General features: G+C 44.6%; 2 protein-coding genes across 3 annotated transcripts; one reads left to right on the top strand and one right to left on the bottom strand.

Annotated features, from left to right (window-relative positions):
- Positions 1-131: 131 nt before the first annotated feature.
- GLOD4 (glyoxalase domain containing 4) lies at positions 132-19,497 on the bottom strand. Its single transcript, XM_019980726.2, has 9 exons — positions 19,342-19,497; positions 16,075-16,124; positions 15,408-15,528; positions 11,353-11,497; positions 8,454-8,590; positions 7,447-7,533; positions 7,061-7,174; positions 6,885-6,971; positions 132-482 (listed from the first exon to the last, which is right to left on the bottom strand). Exons 1-9 carry the CDS (start codon positions 19,429-19,431, stop codon positions 417-419), a joined length of 897 nt encoding a protein of 298 aa, XP_019836285.2. The 5' UTR covers positions 19,432-19,497; the 3' UTR covers positions 132-416.
- A 26-nt stretch (positions 19,498-19,523) lies between these two features.
- Positions 19,524-25,823, top strand: MRM3 (mitochondrial rRNA methyltransferase 3). 2 transcript variants are annotated; one of them, XM_019980718.2, is made up of 4 exons: positions 19,524-19,871; positions 20,124-20,368; positions 21,085-21,252; positions 23,357-25,823. In XM_019980718.2, exons 1-4 carry the CDS (start codon positions 19,558-19,560, stop codon positions 23,869-23,871), a joined length of 1,242 nt encoding a protein of 413 aa, XP_019836277.2. In that variant the 5' UTR covers positions 19,524-19,557; the 3' UTR covers positions 23,872-25,823. The 2 variants fall into 2 exon arrangements, with proteins under 2 accessions (XP_019836277.2, XP_070628906.1); XM_070772805.1 differs by lacking the exon at positions 19,524-19,871 and having other exon boundaries at positions 20,181-20,310.
- Positions 25,824-26,286: the final 463 nt, after the last annotated feature.

Genomic DNA, 26,286 nt, shown 5'->3' with positions numbered 1-26,286 from the left:
TCCAGGTCCTGGAAGGACTCCTGCTATAAGTAACTGATTTGGATTTATCTGGATTTGGTTGTTCTCATTAAACCTACATGCTTATCAAAATTCCCTCAACCCTCCATCAAAGGTCATATTCCACACAGCTGTCCCAGCCTGGAGAAGAATTTATTACTGATCTAATAGAGTTACATGCAGACTGTACCTGTGCAGTGACAGCACAGATGACAGCAAGAGTTCTTTAAATGAACTGATGATGATAGGATTTTCTAAAATATATCAGAGCTTTTAGAGATTAAAATACATGCATCGTCACCACCCCAGCCTCTCTGCCTGTACAGGAACCAGCAAGCTGTGAGAGCATCATCACACGAGGCAGGCCTCACGGGTGCCGGCCAAGAATCACCGATGCTTGCTGCATGTGATGTCTGCGGTTAACCTGTCGCCTTTGGTTTCTTTTGTGCCGCAAACCATTCATCACTTTTATCTCCTGCAATTGCCTGTAGAAACGAAATTGGAATTACTTAAGTCTCAATCCAGAAAATAAAACTTACGATCTACTTCGTACCTCACTGCCCACAATCAAGAAATTAATAATTACAAGATGTTCACTCAGTAGAGTCTTGTGTTTACTTTGACAGAGGTTGCTGTTGGGTATCGAGCAATTGCTTGTCAGTTCTCACTTTGCAGAGTAAAGGGCAGAGCCTGCAGCCAGGAAGTGTGGCTGACGGCTGGCTGGAGAGCAAGGCCGAGCACACCAGGCTGTGGGCTCTTTGGAACAGAAAGTGCTGGCACTCTTAGCATCTCGGTAGGCTCCCAAGAAATCTTTATTTTTATTTGACTGTGCCACACAGCACGTGGGATCTTAGTTCCCCCACTGCACATCGAACTCACGCTTCCCTGCAGCGGAAGCACGGAGTCTTCAGCACTGGACTACCAGGGAAGCCCCCTCTCAAGAATCTTTAGTGCGCAGGAGACTCAGTCTAATCATGAGACCAAATGTGAAAAGTTATTCTGACATTTTAGTCATGAGCTTGGAACTGATTCCTTTTCCCACACCTCCTTCCTATTTCACTGATGTTGGTACTATTTCATTTGGGGCCGCTTAACTAAAAAAAGCTTTGTTAAGAAACAGTATGCTTTGGTTCCACCAGAGTCCTTTTATTGTATTAGTCCATGGGGTTGAGGTCTTAGAAGGGGGCAGGGGAGTTGGCAGGAGCAGGGTTTACAACAGAAGTCTCCTAAAACACCAGGTCCAATATAACCAAGTGTAAGCTAATTAGCTGTTTGGAAGGGAAATACATTCAAGAACTGAATCACAGTTAGGCCTCTGTTTCCACGGGTTCTGTGTCTGCAGATATGGAGGGCTGACTATGGGACTTGAGCATCCTAGGATTCTGGTATTCCCGGTGGGTCCTGGAACCCATCCCTGTGGATACTAAGTGACAACTGTACCTTTAAAAATGCCAGTTTTCATTATGAGGCAGGTATTATGCTGGGTTCAGGTGTGGCAGCAGAGATCAAGTCTGACGCTTTGAGGAGCACATGAAATAGTTGAGGATTCAGGTATGGAAACAACTCTTTTGCAGGTGGATGTGTGTGCGTGTGTGTCCTGGTGTATAACAGGACCACAAAACCATGATATCAGACCAGGGGAAACAAGTAACTAACTGGCTGGAGAACTAGTGTAAAATCATTCATCTACTTCAGGAAGTCAAAAGATGTTGTCTGCAACTGAACATGAAGAAACAGTGAAGCTGAGAGTGGCTGCCATGGGCAGTGGGACTCAGAGATGGCATCACTGCATTTATATAGAATCTTAGTACTATCTGATTTTTCATTTCAATGAAAATACACACTCAGTCGCTAAGTCATGTCTGACTCTTTGCAACCCCATGGACTTCAGTCCACCAGGCTCCTCTGCTCATGGGATTCTCCAGGCAAGAATACTGGAGTGGGTTGCCATGTCCTCTTCCAGGGGATCTTCCCAACTCAGGGATTGAACCTGCATCTCCTACACTGGCAGGCAGATTCTTTACCACTGAGCCACCTGGGAAGCCCTTGATGAAAATAAAAGGTCTCATTTGTTTTGTGTGTTTCTGATTTTTAAATGCATTTTAAAAATACATTGGTGAATTTAAAAATCAAAACTATGCCAAAAAAGACCAAAACCTCCCCATATCCCAAAGACACAGATGTTTCTGTCTTCTAGGAGCCATTGAAAGTAGGAAAAAACAACAAACTGGTGTGAAAAACCCAAGAAAGCTTCTGAGTTTTGCAGGATGAGCGGAGTAAGTGGGGAGGGGAGAACGGAAAGCAGCCCTTGGGCGGAGGCCGGAGATCTACCTTGGTTAATATAAGTGGTTCAGTGGGACTGAAAGGGGGTGAGCAGGGGGGAGGCAGCACACACGGTGGCCTGGAGCATCACGTGCTCTGCCAGAGCTCTGAGCTTATCTTGGAGGCAACAAAGGGCCATCAGAAGATTTAACTTATTGGATTTATACTTTAGAAAGCCTACTGCTGGCATCAGAGATTAACTAGAAGCTGGGAGGAGGTTTGTGCAGTATTTGGAGGTGAAAATGAGAGCCTTTTCAAAAGAGAAGTAGACAGAGGATTTCCCAGGGAGAACTCTCAGCTCTTGGTGACTTGTTGCTAAGAGAATGTAGTGGTGAGGAGCAACAGTATTCAGAAATGGCTCTGTGTGTAAATCTAAAAGTATTGTAAAAGAAAAAGCATATTAGGGACTTCCCTGGTGGACCAGTGGTTAAGAATCTGCCTTGCAATGCAGGGGACACAGGTTCAATCCCTGGCCAGGGAGCCAAGATCCCACATGCCCGGGGGCAACTAAGCCTGTGCACCGCAACTCCTGAAGCCCACACACCACCAATTAGAGTCCATGCACCGCACGACACAGCCAAACAAAGAAATGCTTTAAAAAAAGCATATTAAACGTTAAAAGAAAAACTGGCTTTGAGGATTCTAGCTTAAACAACTGTGATAATAGATATACAGTAACTACCAGGGGAGGAAGCAGAGTACAAAAGAGGAAAAAAGAACTGCCTTTGAAACCGGAAAGACCTCTCTTTGGGCCCCTGCCCTGCTAACTTGTGGAATGTATAATATTGAGTGACTTATTCTTTTGAAACTCAGTTTCCTTATCTCAAAGGGGAATGCTATCCACCTTGCAAATTATGGTAAGAGTTACAGAATATAGGTAAGGCACTTAAGAACAGGTCAATATAGGAGATGCTTAATAAATAGTAACTTTTGTTTTCCTATAATATTAACGAAGAATGGATCTGAAGTAAGACAAAGTAAGTTACAGGCATGTGGAGTTGTACTGTTCATGGTTTGTCCAGGTTAGAGGTTCTTTGGCTGTAACACTAGTGTGACCCAAAAAGCACGAGGCATGAAAGGAAGAGTTGATAAACTGGACGGAAAGAAATGTCTTCTCTTCAAAAGACTCTATAAGAAAATAAACAGGCAAACCACTGAATGGGAAAAGTGCTCATCTTTACAGATTACCTAACAAATGACTCGTATCCAGAAGTCCAACCCATCGATGATAAAGAGTCAAATTTTTTTAAAATGTGGATTTAAATGGGCCTTGAAAAATATGCAAATATTCAAATGAGAAAAAGGACATTCTAGGATAATAAAATAATGTAAGCAAAGACACACAGTGAAAATAAATTCATATTTAGAGGTTAGAGAATGGCTAAAATGTAAAATACATCATTGGTGTGTCTACTGGCTGGTTTTTCATGAAACTCAATGGATCAGGTATGTTATTCATATTGATATAGTCCAATCATATTAAAACCAATTAAAAAATACACAGAGCAGTAAAGAAACAAACAAAACACATGGGACAAACTAATATATAAAACTATTTTTAGATGGCCAGGGAAAATTTAATAAGAACTGGATTTTAGGTGACATTAAGGATATGTTGTTGATTTTTTTTGGCCATGCCATGTGGCATGGGGGATCTTAGTTCCTGGACCAAGGATCAAACCCATGTACCTTGTAACAGAAGCATGGAGTCTTAACCACTGGACCACCAGATAAGTCCCACATTGTTGATTTTTTAAGTGTGATGATGTCGCTGTGGTATACAAGAAAATTCCTTAACTTAAAATGTGTAAAACACTTAAGTATTTACGGTTGAAATGACATGGCGTCTGAAATTTGCCTTAAAATTCTCCAACAAACATCTCCACTGCCAAAAAAAGTGGGGTGGAAAGGAATGACGAAAAATTATGGCAGAGGTGATGGGTGATAATCACATAGGGATTTGTTATTCTCTTTTGTGTATATTTGGAATTTTTAATCATAGCATCACCAACTCAATGGACACAAATCTGAGCAAATTCCAGGAGACAGTGGAGGACAGAGGAGCTTGGAGTGCCACAGTCCACACGGTCTCAAAGAATCGGACACAACTTAGTGACTGAACAATAATTAAAAATAAAATTATGGCAAGAAATAGACAAAAAGAGAACACACAAATGCTGGTGAGGATTTAGAACAGTTGGAACTCTTCTATACATACACGACCGATAGTTTAAAATATTCAGTCACTTTGGACAACTGGCAGCTTCTTAGAAAGTAAAAGCAATTCTCCTCCCCTCACATTTACGCAAGAGAAATGAAACATAAGTCCATCAAAAGAGTCACATGAGACTGTTCATAGCAGTCTTCCTGCTATGATAAAAATGCTATATGCTATAGATAAAAATCTGGAAAAAAATTCCAATGTCCACCACTGGAAGAATGGATAAGCAGATTACTACATCCACAAAACTCAGCAAAAGGAAAAAAAGAGAACTCTGGAATGTGCAATTACATGGAGGAATCTCAAAAATGTTATTGAAAGAAGCCATTCCATTTATATGAAGTCTAAGGATGGACAAAGCCAGTATGACAGAAATCAGAACAGTAGTTGCTGCTGGGAGGAGGAATTGGAAGCTAAAAACGGGCATAAGAGAACTTTCTATAATGATGAAAATGCTCTATATTTTGAGTAGTGAATATGAGTTTATGAAAGTATCAAAATTTATCAACATAAACACCAAATTTCTGTACACTTAAGTTCAACGTATTCTTTACCTTAGTAACAACAATCAAAAATGACTGTTTAGAGCTTAGAGGGGAGTGGGAACTAGAAATTAAGAAGACTAGAACAGATGATGGCTGAAGCTCAGAGCAGAGATAACCAGAGGAGCAGGTAACTTCTCAGAGAAAAGAAAGAATGTACGAGGAGAGTAAAAGACAGCCAGAGTGGGACCGTGGGCAACATCACTTCAGGACCAGTCACAGAAAAAGGTGCCTGTGGCTGAGGGGAAGCCGTCAGACAGACAGGAAGATGGCAGAGTCTCCAACGTCAAGGGAGAAGAGAGATGAGGAAGTCGGTCAGTGATGAAACAGCAAGAACAGTCTAGCCAGTCTGGCAACTGAGAGGCCGGAGATTCTGTTTTTCCTTCGTGGTAACGTTTAGAAACACTAAAGCTTCTGTACATTTCTGGCTTTGACAAGCCTCAACTGAGTGTCCGTTATTATGTCAGGAGTTTGCCAAGCACTATAAACCACACAATCCTGGGAGGCGGATAACCTTATTTCCTCGCATTTCTGTATAAGAAAACTGCAGTTTAGAGACTTGAAGTAAATTTCTTAAGGTCAGTCACATAGATACTAAGTGAAACCAGGACTGGTGGATTCATTCCTTTCAGCAGCAGCAACGCATTCACCAAGCACCGCCTACCTACGAGGTATGAGTGGGAAGCTGGGGAACGACACTACACAATGGCTTCGAAGGCTGCTAGATCATGTCTGATGAGGATGGAAAGCAGTTACTGGATTTGGCAAGAGGGAGGTCACTGATAATGTCAACGCGAGCGTTTCACCGTGTGATAGGAGCCAGTGCGAGACAGAGTGAAATGTGAATGGAAGGCAAGAAGTAGAAATGGTACCGAAGAAATTAACACAACATTATGAATCAACTATACTTCAATAAAAAAAATAAAAAAAACTATGAGATAATAGCATTCATGGCCAAAGAAATCTGTGACTGTCTCCTCCATTTTGCAGGCAGGAAATCTGGGTTCAGAGATGCTGGGAATCTGTGCTGAGATCCCCAGGCCACACAGCTTCATCTGGAGTGGCAGCCCTCACTCCCCTCCTCAGGAGCCTTGTCACTATGAGGCACAATCTGATGTACTTCCTCTGTTTTCCTTCTCATATTCTGAAAGCAAAATACCCGCACTGCCTCAGAAAACAACTCCAATGAAGTTTCTTCTGCTGTCCCTCACCCCGCCCTTCTCACCACCTGCAAACAACTAGCTTCTGTATTTCTTTCATTAAAAAGGGATGACTTACTCCATCAATCACTATCCTGACAAAATTAGACAGTAAACACACACACACACACACACACACACACACACACACAAAGAAGTAGAAATGGCGTGCAGGGAGATTTTTAGAAGGAACCTGGAGAATGGATATGGGGTGAATAAAGAGTTTTTCAAGATATTGGAGATTGTTTGTACGCTGGTGAGAATAATTCGCCAGGAAGGAAGAGGACGATGATGTAGAATGGAGAAGATATGACCAAGGGGCTAAGACAGTGAGAATGGATGGCGGTCGGGCACTTCCGGTCTCTGAGCAGAACAGTGATGTATTTAGCAGCAGTGGTTTCCTCAAGGCAGCCCGAAGGGAGGGAAGGCGCAGATGCTGCACCGCGCCAAGAGTCACATAGGTGGTCATGAAGTTGACACAAGTCTCTGGCTCAAGTCACCCCAACAGCAAAATGACAGAGTTCTGCAAGTAAGAACTGGCCCTTCTCCATACACATTATCCCCTTTGGCCAAAGGGGACAGGAATTTAGAAATGAGACTCACGTCATCCAATAATTTGTTTCCCTCTGGATCCACCTTTGAGAGTTCTCGAAATGCTTCATCCCCCACAAAGCAAATTTCATGTCCATCCTACACCAAGAGAGAAAAGAAATTTGGCAGAGAGACACCTCAGAAGAAAACCCTGGGGGCAGCCTGTCCCCTTCCTGGGTGATACTTACAGGGTCGGCCAAAATGATCACTTGCACGGTCGCCTTCCCTGGAGTGTCCAGACTCACCAGGGGAGTCAGAATCTTCTGGTTCTCCCTTTTCATCAAGTCTTCTAAGTCTGACAACTTGAGGAAAACAAAAAGGCACAGTGAGCAAGGGGTGCCACACCATGCTGGGGCCGTGGCCCCGGCAGCCCTGGAGGACTCTCAGGTCAACCAGAGAGAACCCTGGCACCACCTGTTTGATTTCTATTATCTCAGCTGCTCTCGAGACAACTGCTGAACTTCACACCAAAGCCACAACGAGCATGAACCTGGAGCAGGGAAGGCCAGGGTTCCTAGCTCTTGGAAGTCACAAGTCACAGAGTTTCAACAGAAGACCTGGTACCAAACATTACCTCTTTCTGAGGGCAAGAAAAGGCAATGCGTCCAAAACCTGTTGCATGATCAACTTTCCCCGGGATGGCCCGCAGCTCCAGCTTACACTGAAAAGACATGAGAAAGTGGGTTTATTTTTCAGAACAGGTCACGTGATTAAAAAAAAAACCAGACAATTCAAACCAGGATAAAGGAATAAAGTAAATTCTAAGTCTCCCTCCTACTGTCACTCCAGTGGCAATCAATCAGCAGTTTCCTGTGTATCCTTCTAGATACACAGCACAGGCATATATCCTTTTTTTTTTTTTTCATACAAATGGTAACATAATTTATATATTATTCTTTCCTTTGTTTTTCTCTAATTAATGTTGCCATCTCAGCACATAAAGACCCATTTTTTTGATGGCTGCTTTAGTAGTCCATTCTATGCATGAACCATAAATCACTCAACTACTGAATCTTTGGAGCATTTAGGCTATTTCTTTCTTTTTTTTTTTTTAACACCGGGCCATTGCAGGCTTTAGTTCCCCTACCAGAAACTGAACCCAGGCCCTCAGCAGTGAAAGCGTGGAGTCCTAACTAGTGGACCACCAGGGATTCCCTAGGTTATATCTTGCTGTAACAAATAACGCCACAGAGATAAACTTGTACACACTCCTTTGTGCACATGTAGGATGAGTACGTCTATGAAATAAATTCTTAGTAGACTTGCTGGGTCAAAGTACAAGGACTATATCATGCTCAAATGTTACTTTTTTTTTAAAAAAAAGAGGAAAATAGATGATCATCACTGCATTAAGTCTTGCCTACATCTCCTCTGACTAAACAAATCCACTCCTGAAAGGATATATCTCCAAATATAAATAAAGGTAACATCTGGGTGGTGAGTTTCCTGGCAGTTTTTATTTTCTCCTTTCTGTTCTAAATACTGAATTACTATGAAGAAACTATGTGAATAACCTTCATGTCAACCTCATTTATAAGTCAAACCTAAAGTAACAGATTATTTCTTTCTAAGATCATTCACCTGGTTATCAGCATAGCCCAGCAAAGCCCTCTGTTTCTTCTCATCTTCTTCATAAACTTTCATTCCCAGTAGATTAGACCAGTAGTTCAAGGACTTCTGAAGGTCAGACACTGCTAGAGTTACTTTTAATACAGGATCTGTAAGGTAACAAAACAGCAGAAATGGACAGGGCAGTGCAAAGGAATGGAACTGGCTCAGGTACATTTAAGAATTTAGTTTATGATAAGAAAGGGATTTTAGGTCAGTATGAAAGGGCACTGTTAAATAAACGGCATTAAGATAACTGGCTTCTTACGGTGGAAAGAAGTGACACCTTTAAACTAGACAGCAAAACACATTCTTGATGGGTTACAGGGTTAAGTTGAAAGAATGAAACCATGAAAATACTCAAACTAGGTGATTATTTAAACAATTTTGGGATAGAGAAAGATCTTTTTTTAATCTGACATCAAAGATAGAAAGATCATGAAGAAGAAAATGTGCTAGGTTAATCATACAAAACGGAAAACTTGTACACAACAACCAAAACAAGAATTACAATCAAAATTAAAGACTACACTACAAAGTAGGAAACATCTTTTTTAACAACAAAAATGAGCAAGAAGTCCTTAATATTTAAGTCACCTTTCAACATTAATAGGAAAAAGATGCCCATCCTAGAAAAATAAGCAAAAGGAGGAACGTGCAAAAGCACATTTAACCTCACAAAGTTAGAATTCAAATAAAACATTTTGTTATCTAATTGGCAAATGATTTTAAAAAGTTTACAGAGTTAACTATTACAGTGCAATGGGAAAAACCATAATGGCAGAGTGTAAATTAGTAATATTTCTGGGCAACAATTTTGACAGAATGTGTCTAAAATATGTCCCCTGCTTTTGAAAGAACAATCCCATTTTCAGCAATTAAGGAAATAATTGTGGATGTGTGAAGGGCTTTCACCAAAGACACTCATCACAGAGTTGCTCATGACAACGAGACACCAGGGACAAAGTGAATTTCTAACAACAGACAACTGTTTCTCTTCCTATGATGTCACACAGTAGAATCCCGTATGTATCCGATTATGTAATTAGTTCTTTGGATCAAAAAGTTGGAAGGATATACTCTAAAATGTTAACAGTGGTTATCTGTTTTCTTCTTTCTGCCTGTATGTCTACGGAGAAAAAAAAATCTGTATTTTTGTAAAAAAGAATAACAGTTATATTAAAACGCTTAATATTACTGGAAACTTCTATCTTGTAAAGTGACTTTTGGAAGAGCTGTTCCAAGCCTACATCTGACTGTGGTAAACTCAGTATAGTTTTCTTCCATTTTCACTGCCTTAGCCTGTGTGCTAGACTAGCAATACCATGACTAAAGCAAGGTGTCTGTCACAGGAACCTCTCCCTGGCAGATTTAAGTGTTCCCCATTCATTGAGAAATCAACAAATCCCAACTGACTCACCCTGAAGGGATGCAGGGACAGGAATAGTTGCAGTGGGTGTGACTACACAAGAGTGATTCATTCCAAGGATGGACACTACCCAGACTGAGAGACCTGACTATACTACCAACCAGAGATTAAGGCTCCCAAGGTGTTATCACTGCAAAGAACGAAAACATCTCAGGCCTCTGGGGCCCATCATTATTTTACACACTGAAGTATCATGAAGACTATGGAAAAAGTGTACTGCGAAATTCATGGCAGGAGTTAGATATCAAAGTTAGTATTTCAAGCACCAATCACCTATCAATAAAAATAGTCATGGAAATCCCTTACATCACCTGGGAAGTTCCAAAATACCATCTCTCAGTAAGTCCCACAGCACCAGTCTAACCTCCCACACTGGAATCATTGCCCTTTCTTCTTCTGAGCTCTGGATGAAAAGCATGTAACATTAGTCACAACCATCAGACTCAGTCTGAGGGGCATCTGGGAGCTGAGGCAGACCAGCATGGGGGAAGAGAAGGTCTCCACTTTGGGGCTTGTGCTCACGGAGGGAATGGCTGGCACAAGTGCCCCTGCAATTCACCAGCTTTTTTTTCTTTTCCTTTTCTTGCTTTTGGTTCTTTCTTGGCAAAGCAGGTAGCAGAATTTTCAGCAATACACGTATGATGCATGAGGATGCCTCTGAGGTACTTGAAATGTAGCGCAGTTTCTCTCCTGCTCACTGTGGGGGTCAGCATGGTGGGCTCCTCACCTCACTCACCTGTACTCACTGAGAACCAGCACTGTAATCTGGAAAACTGTCCTCAGCCAGGGCAGACGACTAACTGGTCTAAGGATAAATCTGCTTCTCTTGCCTGCCTATGACTGGTTCAGGAGCAGGGTATGTGAGTCGACTCTGACCAGGAAGTTTGCTAGAAGATTCTAGGAAAGTTTTGCTGCGCTTTTAATGAAGAGCCACAGGAAGTCAGTTTCTCTTTCTCCTACCAGATGAGAGTGTGCGGGCAGGTAGCCCCAAATGCTACTGGCAGTCACCCTACCACCGTGAAGGGGAGAAGGGGACCCCTGAGGACAAGAGGGTAGAGAGATCAATCTGGGTTTTGGATGCCGTTGCTGAGCTGCTGGATCAACAAACCCTGAAGTCTCTCCGACCAAGACAACACCTGCTCTATGAACTAAGACATTTTTTTTAACCATTCAACCTAGAGGTAGGTTTTCTGATATTTGCAGCTGAAAGTATCCTATATCGACAAGTTACCAGTAGAACCGAACCAGTCCAGAACACTGATAGGGATGCGCTGAAGTTTTGACACGAGCATATAATTTCTTAGAGGACAAGTAACAACACTGGCTTGGGAAAGACAAGTCATGTCAACACGGAGACTCCACAGGAGACGGAAGTCAAGCTCCCTCTCTCCTTCCTCCAGATGCCTTTAGACAGAGGGCTTTTGTCAGTCCAGATATAATTACCTGACTGAGGTGGACTACAGTCCTGCAAATAGAACTTATATCCTCCAGGGGCTTTGGTTTCAAACACACCATCTCCCATTTCACTGAGCGGCCACTTCAGCTTCCTAGCGTTGCTGACAGCTTGCCTGGAAGCCACCGTGATACCCTAGGACAAATGACAGAACATAATCATCCGAGAGCATAATCGCAACAGATCTCCTTTAGAAGGTAATGAAGTAAAACCCCGCTGCCTTTATGTCAAACACCTAAGATTTAAGCAGCATTCAAAACTTTCTGCTAATTTTGAAGTCAGTCTTGGACATTTTTCTCCCACAAAGATTCCAAACGTTGTGGATGGTAGGCCAGAAATTCAAATGCCAGAGAAATTAGACCCGTTGAATAACAAAAATCAGGCTTCCCTTGTGGCTCAGCTCGTAAAGAATCCACCTGCAATGTGGGAGACCTGGGTTCGATCCCTGGGTTGGGAAGATATTCTGGAGATGGGAAAGGCTACCCACTCCAGCATCCTGGCCTGGAGAATTCCATGGACTGTGAATTCCATGGGGTCGCAAAGAGTAGTCAGACACGACTGAGCGACTTTCACTTTCACTAACAGAGAAAATTCCCCCTCATTTTCAAGATCTGGTCAGAGAAATCTTGATCTTATCCTTGGCTTGCCAGCTACCTAATTAAACTTTTTTGCTTTTTACTTTTAAAACCAAAAAATATAAAAACCTATCAAGGCATCCTTTATTTAAGTGTAATCAAAATACCTAAGAATGTACACTATGCCTTCCAATATATCTGGCCTCGTTTCTAGCTTGGATGGCAGATCAGCCTCTGCCTTCAGTCTTGTTAATCCATCAGCCACTCTGCGACTGGAGTAAACATTCTGAAACCCACCCTACTGTCTGCCCTCAAGACGGCAATCCCATGTTGTCATTCTTCCACTTAAAACCCTTGATGGCTCTTCATTTTACCCTGGGATGGCTTACGATGGCCTAAAAGGGCCAAGACGATCTGACCCAGGTCATTTATTTTTGGCTGTGTTGGGTCTTGGTTGCCATGAGAGTTTCTCTCTAGTGTGAGGAGCAGGGGCTCCTCTCTAGACGTGGTGTGAGGACTCCTCACTGCGGTGGCTTCTCCTGTTGCAAAGCACGGGCTCTGGGGTGGGTGGGTGTCAGCAGTTGCAGAACGTGGGTTTGGTAGTCGCAGGTCCCAGGCTCTAGGGTGCAAGCTCAACGTCTGTGGCACACGGGCTTGGCTGCTCCAAGACATGTGGGATCTTCCTGGGCTGGGATCGAAGCTGCATCTTCTGCACTGCCAGGTGGACGCCTTACCCCTGAGTCGCCAGGGCAGCCTCGCCCCTGACCCAGGTCACTTCTGAGCCCGTCTCCTCCCCCTTTACCCCTCTCCACCGTCCTCTAGGCATTTTCTCAAACATGCTGTTTGAGGGCTTTTCCACTGGCTGTTTTCTAGCTGAAATGCTCTTCCCTGAGACACTCACACAGCTAACTCCTATCCTCTTCAAGCCTTTGTTCAAATGTCACCTTCTCACGGAAAGCTACTCTCAACACCCTACTCGAAACTGGTCATTTGCACCTACCCCCAAGCTCCTTTTCTCTCTCCGTTCTTTGCCCACTGCAATGATCATATTTAAAACAATGTTAGGTTATTTATTTATTTATTCATTCATTCAAATTTATTATTTATCGTCTGTCAGGCTGTGGGCCCCCTCTCCTTGGTTCATGGCACCAAGTTGGTTTTCCCCTTTTTTCTCTGCCTGATTTAAATTTGGAGCATAAATAGAAAGATAAGAAGAAACACAGAGCTGCTCACATGCACTGAAGCACCAAATCCTATGACTGCTATCTCTGACCTCTCTCAAATCCATCTACTCTCCCTCCCACTGCTGTCACTGTATAACCTTTGGGCTGGCTGCCTTCCTTTCAGTCTCGCTCCCTGCCAACCCAACCTCCCTGCTCTAGCCAGGGGTTCTTGGATACTGCAAATTCTGTGTTATGCTCCTGCTTAAAAATGGCTCCACTCTGCTTTTAGAAGGACAACTAAGTGTCCTGATATGATGCGTCCCCAGGGTACTCCTCCAGCCTCAACTCTACCCTCTCTCTCCTCCACACACTAAGCTCCAGTCAGACTGCTCGACTCACAGTTCTCTGAGCGCCAGGCTCCCCCTCACCTCCAGGCCTGTGCACGTCTCCCTCACCTGGCTCGCATGTCTCCTCCAGGAAGCCTTCCCTGAACTCTCACCCATCAGAGAACAGGCTGGAGATTCCTCCTGTGTTTCCACACCCCCTGTTCCTACCCCAATCTGAGACTTGTCACACTGTATTCCTGTTGTCTTTACTTGTTTCCCCCATCAGACGGGGAGCTCCTTAGGCCAGGAAACATGCTCCACTCTCTACTGTATCCCAGCATCTAACAAGGGATATGCCATAGAGCAAGTCACAAGAAATATGTTAGATGAATTAGTCAGTGGCACGGAGAGTGAGAAAAAGAAACAGAAATATATTATGTTAAGTCTGAGCCATCCTTTCCATTTACAAAACACTTGCAGATATCAGACCCTTGTACAAACTTCCATCTAGTTACCTTTATTTTAATGTGTCAATGAGTTAATGAATGAGTTCACAGGAATAATGAGAGCAAATGACCAAAATAACATGAGGTAGATTTCTAGCTGTGTATCTGGGCCCAGTGATACTGTATCTCGCAGTAACTGATTAGCAAGTGGTAGATACAGATAGGACAGACTAAAGGGACAAAGTAGGTGATTAAACAGTGAATCCCACTATGGGACTGTAGGGAGAAAAAAATATGGGAGACCCCTGTAAGCTAATGATTACTCAAGGAAGCAAGTGAGCTTAACCACAAAACCAGGCAGGGCTTGCTTAGTAACAAAACCATGCAACTGAAGTGTGGGACATGCCCTCAAAGAATAAGACAATGGTGGCACGAGACCCACATCCTGACCAGCGCGCTCAGTCAGTTAATGATCCCTAGGACAAGATCTCTGCATACAAAAAAAAAAAAAAAAACCAGTAATTTGTGGACCTAGCTTGACCATGTAGGGATAAGAAAACTGCCCTGCCCAACCTGTAGGAGGAGCTGATGATGGGAGCATGATGTCTACTCAAGAAACACAAAGTTCTCTCCTTCTACACTTTTCCTTTGATTATAAAACTGTAGCCCACCAAGTTCTTGGGACATGGCATCTCTTGCCTGCCCACTTAGAAGCCTCACAAGCACCCTGTTCTAATAAATCGCTTATCTATCACTTTAGCTGGAGTTGAATTCTTTTCTGTGCTGAGTCATAAAAGACTATGGCACCAGAGCTCTTCAGAGGCCCCTGAACAACACCCAGTGGTTTCAATACTGTTACTATAATAGATGCACAATAACTTGAGGTCCTGAATGAATGAATACAGTGTATGCAATGCCACTTTTTTATCCTTAAAACCTTGTCAGATTTTTCTGTGGCTGGGACTGACTGTAATCGCCTGAACCAATCACAACTGTCCACTAGAGAGAAAACATTTCTCTGGATGGTGCTGGGAATCTGATGAACCAATGACTCTGGCCCCTTCACCTCTCATGGTTCAGCCATTCCCCAAGGGGAGGCCTGTCTCCTTCAAAGCTGTCTCTACATCTCGAACTTGATTTCTAAATGCTGGGAGAACACATTTCATCCTGAAGCCAGCTTGGAGACAAGATGCCCAAGCAGGTTTTTTGGTTTTGTTCTTTTTTATTTTTTTTAATATTCAATACATTTTTATTTATTATCATTATTTTTTAAATTGGAATATAACTGCTTCACCACATTGTGTTAAGCTTCTGCTGTGCAACATGAATCAGCTAACTGTATACCTAGATCCCCTCCTCGTGAGCCTCCCTCCCACACCCCACCCCAGTTTAGTTCTTTTTTAAATAGAAATCATGAAACTGATTACTAAACCATGCCCAAAGTCATCAATTCAGTTAGTCATCATTATCTACAGCTGTCTCAGTGACCTCTCAAACATAAAGCCAAAAACTGGCTAGAACAAAATGATATTTACCAGGAAGTCATTGCCAAGCTGGTAGCTGCCGATGCCGTAATTGTAAGTCAGCTCTGTGACAAAGTGATCATCCTCAGGTCCATAACCCACCATTGTTTTACTCCACTTCCCATCATAAGGCCTAGAAAAGTGAAAAGAAAAAAAAAAAAAATCCAACCCAGTGATCACACACAAAAATCTGCTTCAGGCCGCTCTCAGAGAGCTATTGGAACAAGAAGTGGGCAGTCCCCTCTGGCCCTCCAAGTACCTGTAAGGACGTGACGGCCCCGTCAACAGAGGCTCCCAGGACCACCCGTCTGGCACTTACTTGAGGGAAAGACTCATCTACCTTTCCTTGAAAGCAGGGAGCTGCATCCTGTAGGGACAGTTCTCCCACCTGACCTTAACTTATGTTTTGCATATTTGTCAACAAGCATGCAACTCCCATCAGGCCTTGGAATTTCAGGCCATGACTACTGAGCTTAACTAAGAGATACTCGATAAGACATTGCTTCATCCACAGAATACATTTCTTTGTGACTCTGAAGCTGCCTCCCTAATTTCTTATTTCTGTTTTTTATTGCCTCCTTAATTTCCGCTGCTGCCTTCTACCTGCTTTGAGAAACTGCTTTCTATTCTCCAGGGGTATTCAAACCTTAAGGAGATGTTAAGAAACAAAGTGTCATACCCATTACAGGCAGCTTTGCAGCCGTCCTGGAATTCCTCATGCCGAAGAATCTGGTAAGGGAATTAGAATAAATGGTAAAGTTTTCTTCATACTGCACACCACATATTTAGCACAAACTAAAATGTCAAAACACAGACATTATCATTTGCAGGCTTTTACATTTAAGATGAACAGAAGATGACGAGCTGGATATCCTTCCCAGGCTAGAAAATGAGGTAAGGGAGCATGGCTTGATGCTGGGCTTCCCTGGTGGCTCAGTGGTAAAGAATCCGCCCGCAGTGCAGAAGATACAGTTTTGATCCCTGGTGCAGAAAGATCCCACATGTTGCTGAGCAATTAAGCCCTTGGGCCCCACCTACTGAGCCTGTGCTCTAGAGCCCGGGAGCTGCAACTACCGAGGCCCGTGCTCTGTGACACGAGGAGCCATGGTGCCGCAGCTAGAGCAGTCCCCACTCGCTACAACCAGGGAAGAGCCCAGGCAGCAATGAAGACCCAGCACGGCCGGAAAAAAAGGAACAGCTTGATAGCAAGGGTCAGGCAGCCAAGCAAAGCTGTGAAATGTACTTATATCAGGAAGCGGTAATGTGCAGTTAAAAAAAAAGCGTGGCCTTCACTTAGTTGTGATAGGGACAGAGTAAAGGGACAAAGTAGTTGATTCAATAGTGAATCCCAGTAGGGGACTGTAGGTAGCAAAAATATGGGAGACCCTGTAAATGATTACTCAAGAAAGCAGGTTTGTGTAACCACAAAACCAGGCAGGCTTGCTCAGTAACAAAGCCATGCCACAGAAGCACAAGATATGCCCCCAACAATAAAACACTGGTGGCACGAGAGCCACATTCTGCCCAGTAAGCTCAGTAAGTTAAAGATCCCTAGGACTCGCTCTCTGCACACATAAGAAATAATAATTTGTGGACCTAGCTTGACCACCTAGAGACAAGAAACCCCCTTGCCCAACCTGGAGGAGGAGCTGATGATGGAAGCATGATGTCTACCCAAGAAACACAAAGTTCTCTCCCTCCCCAGTTTTCCTTTGATTATAAAACTGTAGCCCACTGAGTTCTTGGGGCATGGTATCCCTTCCCTGCCTGCTTGTAAACTTCACAAGCATCCTATTCTAATAAATTGCTTCTTATCTATCACTTTGCCTCTGGTTGAATTCTTCCTGCATAGAGACATAAAGGACTAGGGTACTGGGAGCTCACTGGAGCACCCCAAAATGACATCAAATGGTTTCAGTTGCATAACTCTGAGAACAACATATTAGGGTCTGAGTCTAATATCTTATGAAAATAGATAATTTATTAAAGCATTTGACACAGAGCCTACTACACAGTATGATCTCAATGTGTCAGTTTCCATTTTCCTTTTTGAGCCCTACAGCTACTGCTGCAGTTCAAGCTCTCATCACACCTCTCACAGACTACTGGAAATCATCCTTATTGATCTTTCCTTAAAGCCACCATAAAATTAAGCCCCTAAAGCACAGCTCTCATCACATCACTGCCCTGTTCCAAAATGTAAGAGAGCTCCCCATTTACTATGACATAAAATCCAAATTCCTTAGCATATTATTCAAGATACTATAAGAAGCAGTGCCAAGCTATTTGTCCTGGTATCCCATCTCCTCAACTTCAACTAAGTAATCTAAGCTAAAGGCACGTAAATCTAGTTACGTTTCCCAAACATATCTTACTTGTGCATTAGCTGTTCAGATCTATAATCTAGGTCTGTGGAAATCCTATCTTTAGGGGTCAACTCAAGTACAAGGTCTCTATGAATTATTTCCTGAGGACCCAGGTCAGAGTTAAATCTCTCCTCTTGTACTTTTATAATAATGATAGCTAATACTTACATAATACAAACCACATGTCAAATACTACATATATAATAACACTTAATCTTTACAACCACCCTTTAATCAATGAGGAAACACTTTAAGGGAGAGTTTTGTGGTTTTCTATCACCACATTTTAACTTCCATTACCATCTGCAAAGTACAAATACAATTCCCACCAAACCAGGATCTTAACTGAGGACAGATAACAGGGTCATTTTCATCTTTGCCACCAAAGCCCAAAACAGAACCATGAAATAGGTGATATTCTTTAAATGACTGATGAATTCAGGTAATTCCCTTTGTACTCTGCAGTGTCTCTACATTAAGTCTTACTCTTGCACATTGTAAACAATGTTGCCTGCAATTCAATTTCAACAAGGATCAAACCATAAGCTAATGCAGTTGCTCACCAACAGCACATCCTGAGGGAATTCAGGATGGAAAAATAACAAGAAGCATTCTCTGCTTTTGGATTCTGGTCCTAGACATTTAAGATACATTTCTAAGGAAAAATTTCAAGGTACTCAGAACCCATCTTGCCACGCACAGAAAAGCACTAAAACCATTAACTTGAGCTGCCTATTTCTGTGCTTAGTAGTAATCTTTTGATGTTCCTACATGGTTTGGGGTTCTTCCCCATCTTCAAGCAAAAAACTCATATACCTTCTAGCTCCTCCCTTGCCTCTTCAGATCAGTTCCTCAGAGCTATCGAGAGGCTGTCTTCCACACTAGAGTCCTTAGGAAGGTCCGCAAATAAAAATTAACTCAAAAATCTTAGGTTGTTAATTTTTCCTTCAGTTGACAACATCTAAAGTCCCTCCGTAGCAGGAGCCTTCCAACAGCTTCCACCTGTGCTTGCCACCCAGGTGATCTCTGCAGAATCACAGCTGGGGAGATGCCACTTCTAGGTGTTGGAAAGGAGAATGGATTCTGATTTCACACTTCTGAGACAAGCTGGATTGTTCACCTAGACAGAGTGAGTGATCCATTCAAACCAGCCCCAAGAAAAGTAGAGCTCTGAATTATGCTGGTATCTAAAACCAAAAGGCTCCATATCAGAAGAGTCATTGTTTACTGGAAGAGTATTACGTAACCTTTTATTTACTATCTTTCTCACAGACTGGAAACTTCGCAAAGACAGGAAAAAAACATTCGTTAAACAACTTAAACTGAAAGGACCTGTGTGCGCACACAGTCGGCAACTAGTAAGTGTGAGCCCCCTTTCAAAGTCCATCTAACCCAAGCCGCAATTCGTGATGCTTCCTGAACCTGAAAACCACAGAGTTAATGGGAAGTCCTGGGGCTAAGGTCCGACACCCGAATTCGCAGTGAAATTCACATCGCACCCCTTTCTCCTCCCTCGGCCAGGTGGGGTTCAGTCACTCGCACCCCCCTCGAGCTCCAGCCCCTCTCCGCCCCGCCTGCACCTTCATCCCCAGGACATCGCGATAGAAGCACGCCGTCTCGAAGCGGTTTCCCACTTTGAACACGAAGTGCAGAGCTCTGCGATTCGCCATGACCACCTACACTACCACCGGTCACGCGTACAGCGGCGCACAAACCACAGCTGACGCCGGCGCGCTAGTGACGTCACTGGCCGCCGCCGGCGCGCCTTCGTGACGCGACCCACGGGGCGGGGGAAGATGGCGGCGCTAGTGAAGCGCGTGGGATTGGGTACGCGACCTTTGCTGCCGGTGGTGCAGGCTTGGGACCTCGATGCGCGGCGCTGGGTCCGGGCACTGCGGCGGAGCCCCGTGAAAGTGCTGTTTCCATCTGGTGAGGTTGTGGAACGGAAGCTCGATCCCGGGAAACAGCCTCGGAAGGCAGCGGCAGAGGCCAGTCCCCGGGAGCAGCGACAGAAGCAGCAGATTCAGGGGCCAGCATCCCAGACGCCCAGCACCTGGGAAGAGTCGGGGCTTCGCTATGATAAGGCTTTCCCTGGAGACAAAAGGCTAAGGTGATGTGTTCCCGAGGCTTGTCGAGTTTTCTCGTTTCTCCTCCCTCCTCATGGCGAGAGCTTGGCCTCTTTCCCTTGCGTTCTCTTGGAGCACACCTCTCTGGTTTTTATTGTGCACAGAGGGCAGAATAAGTGTCTTTCTAACAGTTCGTTTGTTTCTTTCACTACGAAGCTCTTCATGTCTGCTAGAACTCGATGTGTGTCCGTAATGAGGATGTTGATAATTACCCTTCTTTTTGTTTCCACCCACAGCAGTGTGATGACCATAGTTAAGTCCAGGCCATTTCGAGAAAAGCAGGGGAAGATCCTGCTGGAAGGTCGTAGGCTGATTGCAGACGCTCTCAAGGCTGGTGCTATGCCCCAAATTTTCTTCTTCAGCCGTCTGGAATACATAAAAGAGCTGCCCATTGAAAAGCTGAAAGGTGTTAGCCTCATTAAGGTGAAATTTGAGGATATCAAGGATTGGTCCGACCTGGTAACACCACAGGGAATAATGGGTCAGTGGTTGTTCACTGTGTCTGTAGAAGGGGAGGCTTGGGATCATTTGTTCATACTTGTCTCAGGGCAACAAATTGAAATGAAATTCACAATATTACTGGGCCTAACCTTTTCTTACAACACAGTTTTCAAATCTGTGAATCTTGTATTTTAAGTGGAAACTGAAGCCAGTTGTCTGTCATCATTTGTATTGTGAGTTTTTATAGTCTGCAGGGAGTAATCACTCCTCCTCAGACCTTATGTTTTGGGAGTCACTTCAACCTTTAATGTTCATTTAAAACTTAAGAAAATGTTGGGAATTCTCTGGCAGTCCAGTGGTTAGGACTTGGTGCTTTCACTGCCTGTGGGCCCAGGTTCAATCCCTGGTGGGAGAACTAAGATCCTGCAAGCCACTTAAGCCTGGCCAAAAAAAAAAAAAAGGAAACTAGATCACAGAATAATTACATAGAGTGTGATTTTACTATAAAAGAAAAAGCACTTATATATGGGTAGGTGGACATACATGTAGGGAAGTGCATGGAAGAAGTTCTGAAAGGATACATTCCACTATTGAAAGCAGTTATGAGGGAGTTGGCGGGGGGCACACTGAATTTATTCCATCGGAATGTTTACATGTATGTAATTACAAATACACCAAGAGTGGTAAATAACCAAAACGTCAAATTACTCCCCATACCCACATCAGACAAATGAATCACATTTCTTGTTTCCTCAGGGATTTTTGCCAAACCTGACCATGTTAAGATGACATACCCTGAGACTCAGCTTCGCCACACACTGCCCATATCGTTGATTTGTGACAATCTCCGTGACCCTGGGAACCTGGGGACAATTCTGCGATCTGCTGCTGGGGCAGGCTGCAGCAAAGTGTTACTCACCAAAGGTAAGATCGCCTGTTACTGGGTGGATTAGGTGGCTGTTTGTAAGTGAGCTGGCTCCGTGGGCAGATGTGTATGGATTTGGTTCTTGGATCTGTCCCTTGGTAGCTCTGTGTAAGTGAGCAGCATTGTGAGCCATCTGTTCCCTTATCTGGAAAGCAGGCGTAACAGAATCTACCTGGTAGGGTTGTTCTGAGGATTAAGTGAGATGAATGTCAAGTACTCAGCACCATGCCTGGCATGCTCATTCTTGTTGATTATCTTTAAAATTATTTTGACACCTGCTAGGTTTTTAAAAGAAATAGATGCTGGTTTTAACACTTGGTTCTGTCCTCTCATCATAAAGAGAAATTTGTAGCCTTGGTTCCAAACAGACTTGCCTGACAGTTGGGATATGCCTAACAGACCTATTACAGCCTGGAAGGAGGAGGAGGGAGAGGATCATCCATCAGAAACAGTGAAGCTGCCGTTCGGTGTAAGAGAAGTGGTCCCATTGCTGAGACTCGCCTGTATTGCTCTTCCCAGCTCTTTCCCCCCATCATCCCTCCCTGGGGTGCATCTCTATGCCAGCATGAAAGTGAGGCTCGGGGTCCCTATATCCATATCCCACTTACCTGCCTCACTGTTGAGAGCTCTGAGAGCAAGTGTGGTTTGGGGAAATGGACCTGTATCACCCAGGCAGGAGGTTTTCACATTGTTGCTGGTGGCTGGTATGGGAGAGGTAGAGAAAGGCGGGGAACACCTGATGTGGTGCCCAGCGTAGAGGACCCGAGGATGAGGGGGAATCTCAGCTTGTTCCTTACTCCTAACTGGGTGGACTAGATGGCACCTCTTCTGTCCCGACTTGCCAGCCTCTTGGCACACAGCCCACCTCCCAGCCCGTTTGCCACAGTGCTCAGGAGAGCCTGTGCTTGGGGACCCACATAGACAGTGTTACCTTCTCCACGTCTTTTTTTCCTTTTTGAACTTGGTTTGCCTACTTAACCTTTCCTGAAATTTGACAGATTAGCTTCTAAGATAACTTATAATGAGGAGATGTGTGCTAACAAGTCAGGGAGGGTAATAGATAGGTGGTGCCCCAGTCCTGCTGTCTCCTGGCTTGTGGCACTGGGAAAGGCCATGTGTCTGCTGATGCATGGAGGCGGTTGGGTTTAGCATGACTGCAAAGACGGGGTGTGTGCAGGACATGGCTCTGGCCTTGGTTTTTCCCAGGATTGTTGTAATTTCCCCATTACTAGTGTCCTCCTTGCTCCAGTCCAGATTCAACATTGAAGCCAAATGGGTCTTTCTAAAATATAAACCAGATTCTGTCCCTATTTTGCTTAAAATGCTTTGGTGACATTATATTGTCTTCTGGGTGAAACCCTAAACCCCTCGCCTGGGCACACCAGCCTCCTTTAAACTGGTCCTTTCCTGCCTCCTGCCTCATCTCCCGCCTCAGCCCCATTAATTGGCTCGATTATCATACTTAGTGTTTGGACTGTGGTGCGATTGCCGCTTCTCTAACTCTCCTCTGCCCTGGTCTTTCCCTGACAAGACCCTCCTGTCCTTCACGATCCAGCTCAGTGTCGTGTTCTCCCAGTGGTTTTTCCCTGATTGCCACTCTGTGCACAAGGGTTTTCTGTTACCCTGTTCATGCTTCTTTAACTTTAGTCGTTACTGATAATATAGTTACCTGCTGAAATGTCATCCCAGCACCACTGCCCTCTCTATTACAAGCTCCTTGAGGTTGGGGACTTCCAGGCTCTCCCATCTCCTGTCCAAATGTCTGGCATGTGTGGGAGGTTTTTTTTTCGGCCATGCCACATGGCTTGCAGGATCTTAGGTCCCGGATGAGGGATCCAACTCATGCTCCTTTGTAGTAGAAGTATGAAGTTCTAACCACTAGACCACCATGGAATTCTGTGTGGTGTATGTTGAAGGAACGAAAAAAAGCTGTTTTAGCAGTTTGCTGGACGCTGCCACAGCTGGGGAGGCAGAGGTCCCAGCCACCAAGGCCACGATAGGACATTTTTGCTTTATCCTGATCCAGAACCAATCTGACTTCCTTCAAAGTCCCCTTGTCTGGGAAGGTTCATAATCTTAATTGAATCTTCTTTCATTTGCTAGGCTGCGTGGATGCCTGGGAGCCCAAAGTGCTGCGGGCAGGTATGGGCGCACACTTCCAGGTGCCCATCATCAACAACCTGGACTGGGAAGCAGTGCCCGACCACCTGCCCACTGACACCCGCGTCTACGTGGCTGACAACTGCGGCCTTTACGTGCAGGCCCAGGCCCAGAGGTCTAACAAGGCCAGTGACTACGGCTGGGTACGTGACCAACGCCCACTGAAGTTTCATGAGTATGAGGAAGAGGATCTAGAGAGTGGAGCGAGTCAATGCTGGCTCCCTGAACTTGAGGTCCAGAGTTACGACTCAGACTGGACAGAGGCACCGGCAGCCGTGGTGATAGGTGGGGAGACCCACGGCGTGAGCCTGGAGTCCCTGCAGTTGGCCGAGAGCACAGGGGGCGGGAGGCTGCTGATCCCCGTCGTGCCTGGCGTGGACAGCCTGAATTCAGCCATGGCCGCGAGCATCCTGCTCTTTGAAGGCAAAAGACAGCTGCGAGTGAGGGACGGGTGTTAACACTGAGAGGAGGGTGTCTGGAAGCCGTCCTCAGCTTGAAGTTGTCTCTGGTTACTGGAAAAATAAGAACTTCCATGACTTTCTGCTCAGCCTCAAAAATAAGGAAGGTCAAAATTCCTCCTGAGGTCTCCTATCCTCCCACTGATTTTTATATGTGTGTGGGTGGGTAAGAGACAACAGTAAGTGCTCCCATGGAGTAAGTGCTCCTCGTGGCTCTTATGTTTTTAAAAATTGTCCACCAAAGAGCATCTTTGTGCCCAGAAAGTTGCTGAAGGCATCATCTTGGGCAGGAGGACCCCTCCCTCCACAGCTGCAGGTGTTTGCAGTCAGGGAGGGCTGGTTAGAATGACCAGGCTTGGTCACTTACTCCTCTGATCATTGGTCAATGGAAAGTAAGCCCCTGTGAAGTGCAGACCAGTAGATTATGTTAAAATGCTTTATTTATTTCAGTGTGGTCAGTGGGTGTCAATGCCCATCTTTTCATCTTGGCCTAGTGGTGAGGACATTGCTGAGAGATTAATGACCCAGGAAGCTAAGGGTACAGCTAAGGCATTCAGTAGTGTTAATAGTGGTTAATAGTGGTTCTTCTGGCTCGGCTGTGTTAATCTCTTTGATTGTTCATTCAGGCCATGACTTAGACACTGTTTATGTATGACACAGTTTTTTCCCCCCATTTCTGGTGAAACAGCTCATTTCATCAGTTGGTATTATACCTTCTTTGCATCTCTGCAGATATTTGAAGACTCTCAGTTCAGAAAAGGAAAAAGCAGTTTTTAAATCTTCAGCTTAATCCTGCATCTCTCAACAAAGCCATACTCTTTGTAATAGCTTCCTGCTGTTAGTCCTGCTTTGTGTAACCCTTTTGGTTAAATGAAATGACTTGTTTACATTAACCCCTCATCCAGCATAAACAGAACACCAGTGTTCTTGGTGCTGTGTGAACAGAGGCTCCTGCACAGAGAGGGGCGGAAGTTCTGAGGATGAACACTCAGGGCCCTTGAGCCCACAGCTCAGCAGCAAAACCCTGCTGTTCTCTTAAACCAGGGCAGGCTGAATCCTTACTGAGCACCAGTGGGATGTAGCCAGGGACATGAGGGCAGGGGCAGGTGGTGATCACTGTAAGTCACTATGGGAAGTGGGGGGTGGGACTAGAGTATGGGACTGACTTTTAAGCAGTGTTTTTGCAGCCACAGAGAATATGGTTGGAAAAAAAATAATAATAATAAAAAAAAAAAAAAGAGAATATGGTTGGAGACTGAGATGCCAGCAGTGTAGTGTGAGCACCTCCCTTCCATATGGTGGCTCCTGCCTTGATTGGGCTTCCTTGGGAGCCCCTCAGCTGCTCGTCCCAGGGAGGTCCAAAGAGTTGCAGCATGCCCCAAAGGAACTAGGGACCTCTCCTAACCCCTTCACCTCGCCCAGGTCCCTGGTAAACCAAAAGGTCACGCATGGCTGTGCCCAAGTGGCCCCGGTGGGACTGCTTTGTCATGTTGGAGAGGAGTGGGTTTTGCAGGAACAATCTCTCTGGTTGGCTGTGCTCTCTCAGGCTGATAGGCTGGAAGCTGCTTTGGTCTGGACCTGCCCAGGGCCCCACATAAATGTTGGGTGACAGTGGCCCCTGGAATGTTCTTGAGAGCGTCTATCCCCGTCGGCCTTTAGAAACTAGAAGAGCCCGCAGCCTTTGTTCTGTGCTGAGCCCACAAAGGCTGCGTGTGGCCTCCTCTGCCAGCCTCACAGCCACAATGCCTGCAGGTGAAATGGGCGGACAACCCACAGACCAATACCACTCTACTGACAGTCTCCCAACACCTCGGAAAAGTGCTAAAGAAACATACATCACTGAAAAGAGGCTCCATGCCTTTTCAGCATGAAACCAGCCTCCTCTTATTTTTATTCCTGGGTTTTTGTCCCTGCTGATTTTTGTCGCAAAATAAAAACCAATGAAAGAACAACATACCTATATCTTGTCTTTGTTCAGAAAAACAGTACTGCAAAAGAGCCTACGCTGGTTTTATCATCCTGGTTGTAAGAAGGAAAATAAATTTGCGTCCCCTTCTCTTTATGATCAATGACTTGTATACCATGCCTTGTGAGTTCTTTATATATTTCTGGGTATAATTTATCAGAGGGAAGGGGCAGTCTTTCCTTTTAAATGATCATGGGGGAGCAAGTGGTGGTAAAGTTTTTTACCTACTGATGGAAATTAGCTCTCTTGAATCCTTCTCAGTTTTTTACCAATATTTATGTCACCATTTCCCCAGGAAACAGGGATGAAACTGAGCAGCACATGACAAGTAAAGAACATTGCTCGGCTGAAAGAAGCCTTCAGAACTTCAGAAGGTTGGCCAAGCTGCCCCTTGCCTTTGTGCCGCACGTAGGTGTAGTGGTGGTATCTGCCACAAGAGGGCAGTCACA

The sequence above is a fragment of the Bos indicus genome, chromosome 19 (genome assembly GCF_029378745.1).
Source record: "Bos indicus isolate NIAB-ARS_2022 breed Sahiwal x Tharparkar chromosome 19, NIAB-ARS_B.indTharparkar_mat_pri_1.0, whole genome shotgun sequence".
NCBI lineage: Eukaryota > Metazoa > Chordata > Mammalia > Artiodactyla > Bovidae > Bos > Bos indicus.
The sequence above is the reverse complement of the archived record's forward strand: the minus strand, read 5'-3'. Positions and strand labels throughout refer to the sequence as shown.